Source organism: Phalangium opilio, unplaced genomic scaffold, assembly GCF_054372755.1.
Source record: "Phalangium opilio isolate 3A_F unplaced genomic scaffold, DU_Popi_V2 ptg000053l_1, whole genome shotgun sequence".
Classification (NCBI taxonomy): domain Eukaryota; kingdom Metazoa; phylum Arthropoda; class Arachnida; order Opiliones; family Phalangiidae; genus Phalangium; species Phalangium opilio.
In genome coordinates this window covers 2,212,490-2,219,089 of record NW_028324172.1, presented here as the reverse complement: position 1 = coordinate 2,219,089, position 6,600 = coordinate 2,212,490, and the positions used below count along the sequence as shown (strand labels likewise).

Genomic DNA, 6,600 nt, shown 5'->3' with positions numbered 1-6,600 from the left:
CCGTTAACACAGACTCATCTTGACTATCTTCCGTTAACACAGAAACAAAGAGATCATTTCCCAATGATGACATTGACATCGCATTTTCACTTTGTGATTCCAATTCTCTCTTCTTCTTAGAACGCTCTAAATACCGATTATGTAAATCTAGTCTAGATTTTGGAGATCTTAAGCTTTGCACACTTCTATATCCCAGGAAAAGTGATGGAACCCAATCAGGGTGCGTCTCATCTTCCAAACTTGATGGTTTTCCTAAATAAAATACATTGCATTAATGAAAAAATTTTAAAACTTGTACCATTTCTTTAATTTTAGTATTTCTTACCTGAAATAAAATGACGACTACATATTCTATGCCATTTCTGTATTAGATCAAAAGTTGAAAATTTTTCTTCAAAATGAACGGCGTTAACCCAAGCCTGCCTTCTTTTACGCGAAAGTTCTTCAATATAAGGCCCATATTTCTTATTTACACCAGGAAAGGAGTAAAACGAAATCCCCTTATCTTTTTCCGTGCGACTTTTACATTTAAAAACCGAACAATAAACCATTTTTAACTAAAATATTAATTAAAATTGCTAAGCCTGTGCTACCTATTTGTCGTCTGCTACGTCAGACTCACTAAGAATCTGGCAGCCCGAAACCGGAAATAAGCACAGGACAGACAGTGGACGAATTATTGGCAGCACTGTAAAGCGTCTTTTTTAAAAAACTTCATAACCGTCAAAAAAGTTGAACAAACCTCATCTGTAAGTACCATGCTAAATTTTTTAAATTTTATTAATACTTTTTTTAGGTTAAAATATTTTTAAGAACTTGAATTTTTAATAATATAAGCTAGTTTAAAATTGTATTGTGAGCAAAATAATCAATGTTAAAATATTAAATTCGTGAATTTTTTTGTTAGAAAATGTCAGGTACGACTTTTAGTGGACCCGTGACTGGCGTTACATTTAACCTATTTAATGGAGGTCGAGGTCATAGACATTAGAATACTATTGTCGAGGTGGTCGCGGAGGTAGAGGGGGACGGCAGGGTGATTCAAAAAACCTTATTGGCGCGGCAAGCCAAGAACGTGCTATAAATGTAAAAAACCTGGCCATTATATTCGAAATTGCCCAGAAATGAAAGGTAACTCATTTTTTTTAAATTATCTGTCCTGGTATCCTTTTAGTAACATCCTGTATTTTTAAGAAGGAATTGAACAAACTAACACGGTTTCTGGAACTTTGGCCACAGATGTGGCCAAATTGGGTGGTCGCCCGTTTCCGCACAGTTTTATTTTTCACACCTTAAAAACCATAAGTTTATAACTTATCGTAGATAAGTATGACAATTTGGAAATTTTCTTAATGAGAGCTTGTCTTAGAGCAGATGATAGTGGGACGTCAGAATTTTCTGAATAATGCCCCCTAGAGGAATATCCGTTAACTAAAAAGGTGTGGCTATGGCGGAGGGATACAACAATGTAATTTATTTTGAGCAGACGAACTGTCGCGAATATTTGGAAACGTCTGCTTTTAAGCAGTGACGGATGCGATAGTAAGTTAATTCCCATTACTAGAAGTACATTTCAATGAAGAAGACGTAATTTGTTATTATTATTAACTCGTATTTTAACAGAAAATAAGCATTAAAGTGGAAGACGTTCTTCAAAACTTAGAGCTAGATGTAAATCAAAATTTCCAGTCCAAAGCTATCAAAAATATTTTTGAAGAACTGAAAAACTCTGATAAATTGAAACCTCTTATAGAATATTTAATAACATTATTTTTGATAACATTAGATAACCATAAACCTAAGGGAAGTACAAAGTCAAAAGTTAAAAAATGTTCCTCACAACAAAACGGCTTACAGGCGCGTTTAGCTTGGACGTTAGTGGTTCGGAAGAACTTCAATGACCTCAAAGAGAAACTGGGATTGGAAAGTCATTCAGCAAACGTTCAAAACGACTATTTACTCCTTCTCTCTTGCTGTTCTGAGGAAGTATTTTTCACGTGGTGTAAAAACCGAAGGAAAGATTTGGAAACCCAAAACAATTCCAAAAACACATCAAGTTCATCAACCACAGTAAGTACTGTCAAAGAGATAATATGTGATGTGGTGAGGTATCTCAAATTAAATGAATAAATTTGTGATATTTTTAAGACGAGCCAAATGTATGAAAGATCTCTGATGACCATTGGAGGAGGATGTATTGGTGAAATATGGAAAGTGGCCAAAAAAAGAACCTTGCTTGGGAAGAAAGTGGAATTAAGCAGCAAACAGCGAAAAACCTCCCAAATTTTATGGGATTGCAGTTTAAAAATAAGACAGACTTCACAAGAGAAAGCAGCAATAGAATTTTCAGGGATAGGGATGAGAGACACTGGAGGTTATTTTATCCCGAAAGACGTCCTAAACCCTTATCTCAATAAGCTGAATGAGTTATGCCGAGATATTTTATGTCCCGAAGGTGTGAAAGCCCATGGGCATAAAATTTTAAAGGTAAACAGACTTGTGAATCTTTAATACTCAAATTATTAATTAGGTTTTACTGCTCATTTTAGGTTGTTTTTGACAGAGTCAGAACTCACAAAGTCGAACTTGAATCATGTTTTTTAAACTGTACCAACGGAATATTGCCGGAAGAAAAGGCAAAGATCTTTCTAGTTGAATGGCAAAGGAAATTTACCCACGCTCTCTCGAACGAATTCGTAACTGCTATAGATGCAATGAGATCAGAGAAGAAGAACGAAGCATCAAAAGGATGCAGCAGTTTAAGAGACGATTTGTACTGTATATCAAATAAAGGGAAAAGCAATGATAGAAAGAATGAAAGGACCCCCAAAAGAAAAACAGCAGTAAATATTTCTGGGAAAGGAAACAGCTCCTCAGCACTTTCTTCGTTGAATGAAACCCCCAAAAAAAGAACCATCAAGCGCCCCAAACGAGAAAGGAATTTGTTTAATGAAGAACAGAAAGTGGAATCTACGGCAGACGTAAACAGTTTAAGAAAACCAATTCTTGAAATTCAAAATATTGAAGTTCCTGATAATGAACAAACCGTTAATGATAATCAGGAAACCCAATTTCCTAAATCAGATGCAAAAAGGAAACGTAAGCAATTTAGAGAAGTTCCTAAAAATGAAGTTCCGCAAGAGTCAACGCTTTCAGCAAATGAATATATTCGAGTCAAGCGGCAAAAAAGGGTTCCTAGTCGTTACTTAGATTAAAGTATGTAATAAGTTCAAAATGTAATTATTTAATATTTTGTTACCTATTGTTACGATGACATGTGATAAGATATTAGGTCCAAACATTATTAAGACATCGTTTGATTTAAGTATACCCTAGTCAATAATTAAATTTCACGTAATGTTAAAAATAATAAAACCAATTTTTATTACGTAGTGAACTGTTGTTTAATCACGTACTTTTATTATTTCTAAATTAATAAAAATACGTGATTAAACAACAGTTAACTACGTAATAAAAAGTGGTTTTATCATTTCTAACATATTTCAAGTATGCTACCTAATTAAATGTTTCTTGTTTCAAAGAATATTGTGATAAGACGATACGTCAAAACTCAGCAATTAATACTCAGAAGTGTATAATGACATGTGATAATGTTACATCCACAGTTAAATAAAATTATTGCGACTAAATTATGTTTGTCGAACCAACTGACACTCTAATTTAATTATGCTTAATCTTTTAATAAGAAACAAGACGGCCCAAGGGCTCGTAATAGTAGCCATATCGTACGAGTGAATAGCCCCTCTATACCCTACCCTAATGAGTGGATAACCCCTCTATACCTTACCCTAATGAGTGAATAGCGCTATCTTTTTCAATGCTTAAATGATTTACCGTGCATAAAATCAGAGTGAATAGCCCCTCGATTCCCTACTCTCTAAACAGTGATTAAATTATAACCGTATAAATTTACTTATGCTTTAATTCTAATATTCCGGCGAATCGAAGAACAGATAGTTTTTAGTGATAATTCCCTCGATGAGCTTACAACATAGACTTATGCCGAATTTGCCGATGCACACTTATCGCATCTTATAAATTTCTAACAAGGACTTATGCCCAGAAACCTTTGAAAGAGAAAGTTTGGTTATAGAGATTACGCATTTTAGTGATTATCCCCTCGAATTACCTTTAGCAATGCTAAAATGATCAAACGCATAACGCTCATTTAACACTATGTTAGCTCTATCTAAACCCACATTTGAATTAACCGCCAAAACGTTCCAGTCAAACATAACATAGATGACGATAGCTACCGAACGAGAACGAAACACATGAAAGACATGAGCGCGGTAGGAAACGGGGAAAATCGTTATCTATTTAATTAGCACATACATAAAAAGAAAATAAATATAAAAACCCCAAACATACAAATTCATAAGTATCCGACCCCACAGATAAAAATTCAAAAGTATCCAACCCCACAGATTAAGAGGTACCCCACCCCACATCACCCCGACATTTTAGAGATAAAAATAAATAATAAAAAACTCGAGGTTTCTATCAAGTCTCTATGGTTTAGTGGTTAGAATGTTTGTCTTCTGCGCCAGCGTCCCGGGTTCGATCCCCGGCCCTGACCTGAAAAATTTTTAATTAAAATTAAATCTCTAACCGAGCCCAGTAACCCCTATGGGTGGGTTGTGGTAATATAAAGTTCCTTTTAAGCTAAAATCTGACGATAACGAAAGCGAAAACTCCGGCCACGACTACTACTAGTACTACTACTACTACTACTACTATTACTACTACGGCTCGGGTCAAACTAAGAGCCTATCGTATACTACGATATGGCTAAAAACGATATAGTTCATAAAGATAAAAACTGTAGTTTATTTTAAAACAAACAATTTTAAAGCATATGCTAAAAGCTACTGCACGGGAATGTAACTTTGTGTTCTTAGTCTTCTTTTTTGGGCGTGGGCTTAAATTTTTCTGTGAAAGCGTCTTTCACATACAAAGGAACGTCCCTGTAACCATGACCGCTATGGTGACCCTTGACATCTACTTTAGTTAGAAAAGACTTTCTTGCAGTGTTATAATTAACACTCGAAAGCTTCCCTCCCGAGTTTTGCTTGAACTGCGAGAACAGCGTCTCCACGCAACTGCCATTAATTCTTACAGGGCAAAGAAAATAGCCTTCAGGGTAGTTTTCAAAATATTCTTGGACAAGTTCTTCCAGCCCATACACCATTATACGGAGTAAAGCCCAGGTCTGCACAATTTTTAACATCACACGGTTAAGTTTCATGGTTTTGGTATATTAGCAAAGGAATGTCTTACCTGCCACGAAAGAAACTTCTTTTGTTTGATGTCCCAAGGCTTAAATTGTGGGTCTTCATCTAAATGTTTTTTCAATGTTTTAATATTGTTATTTTAAATAATGTAATATATTCTTAAACTTGCCAATTAGACTTTTGAGCCACTCAGAAAAGTAATTTAAACCTTTGCGAATATTTTCCATTACTGGACCACCCTCTACAGTTTCGATTTTTGTATGGGACAGAGTACCAATTTCAAAAAGGTGGTTGCAATCGCTCAAGTAGTTGAACGTTGCTCTTACTTCCCCCTGATCTAGAGGTGGCTCTGTAGATTTCGGATTTGCATACTCGTACATAGCAGCGAGAACATCATTTTGCTTTTTATAAGATAATATTGCAAAATTAAAACCTAATTACTTAAGAGACAGACATATACGATGATTTTACCTGTAAGATTTTTGCTGGCTTCACATTAAGTTTCGTCCAGGGATCTCTGTCTACGTAACTTTGAAGTAGATTTGGAACTAATCGTGGCACATTGTTAGCTCGGCGTTTGTCATCCCTCTCTTTTAATTCCACAATCTGCTTCCAACCAAAGTGTATACCACTGTTTTGAAACAGTTTTGCTCTTGCAGGATCCGACGAATATAGCGCATTGATTAGGCTTTTTAACTAAGCATTATTCATTTGATGAGAATATATCAAAATAAGTATCTAAGTTAGAAATAATTACCTCATGCGATGGACATATGATCCAATGAATTTGTCTGCCTAAGCGATATGGATTGGGGAATGAGAGTTTAAACGCTACTTCGATATTGTCGGAATCGATTGATTCAAAGTAGCTAAACTGCCCTTCCAAGCCCACAGTCAATTTGATTAACGACAGATTGGCACTCGCTCCATCGCAAACAATGGCAGATATGTTGAAGCCGCAAAACTGGAAGGACTTTATTACTTCAAACATACAGTTGAAGGTGAATTGAGTGTCTGCAGTGTTTGCTGTAGAAAAATATGGCCCAATTATATCGTAGTTCGCAGTCAGATCTCTCCACAAAAATTGAAGCATGTAATTCGCTTTCGTAATGTCTTTTTCATCAGACATTTCCTTGTAAAGATCATCCAAGTACAAATAATCTTCTCTGGGCATAGCTAAACCTACAAGCTTGTGACTTTTGCTATTCCATACAACTTTGGCTGCGACCCGAACTTCGTCAAACACAAGAATTCCATCACTCTGCGGTTTTAACAACCCAAGAGAAAGCTGTTCTTCAACAAACATGTCATAAATATTCTTTTGCTCTTGCAAATATTTCATGTT

General features: G+C 35.5%; 2 protein-coding genes across 2 annotated transcripts; one reads left to right on the top strand and one right to left on the bottom strand.

Moving 5' to 3' along the window:
- Positions 1 to 1,447: 1,447 nt before the first annotated feature.
- Positions 1,448 to 3,215, top strand: LOC149672390 (uncharacterized). Its single transcript, XM_089840181.1, has 4 exons — positions 1,448 to 1,468; positions 1,624 to 2,070; positions 2,149 to 2,487; positions 2,550 to 3,215. Exons 1-4 carry the CDS (start codon positions 1,448 to 1,450, stop codon positions 3,213 to 3,215), a joined length of 1,473 nt encoding a protein of 490 aa, XP_089696307.1.
- A 1,605-nt stretch (positions 3,216 to 4,820) lies between these two features.
- Positions 4,821 to 6,600, bottom strand: LOC149672389 (uncharacterized). Its single transcript, XM_089840278.1, has 5 exons — positions 6,013 to 6,600; positions 5,727 to 5,951; positions 5,425 to 5,656; positions 5,302 to 5,360; positions 4,821 to 5,233 (listed from the first exon to the last, which is right to left on the bottom strand). Exons 1-5 carry the CDS (start codon positions 6,595 to 6,597, stop codon positions 4,919 to 4,921), a joined length of 1,416 nt encoding a protein of 471 aa, XP_089696404.1. The 5' UTR covers positions 6,598 to 6,600; the 3' UTR covers positions 4,821 to 4,918.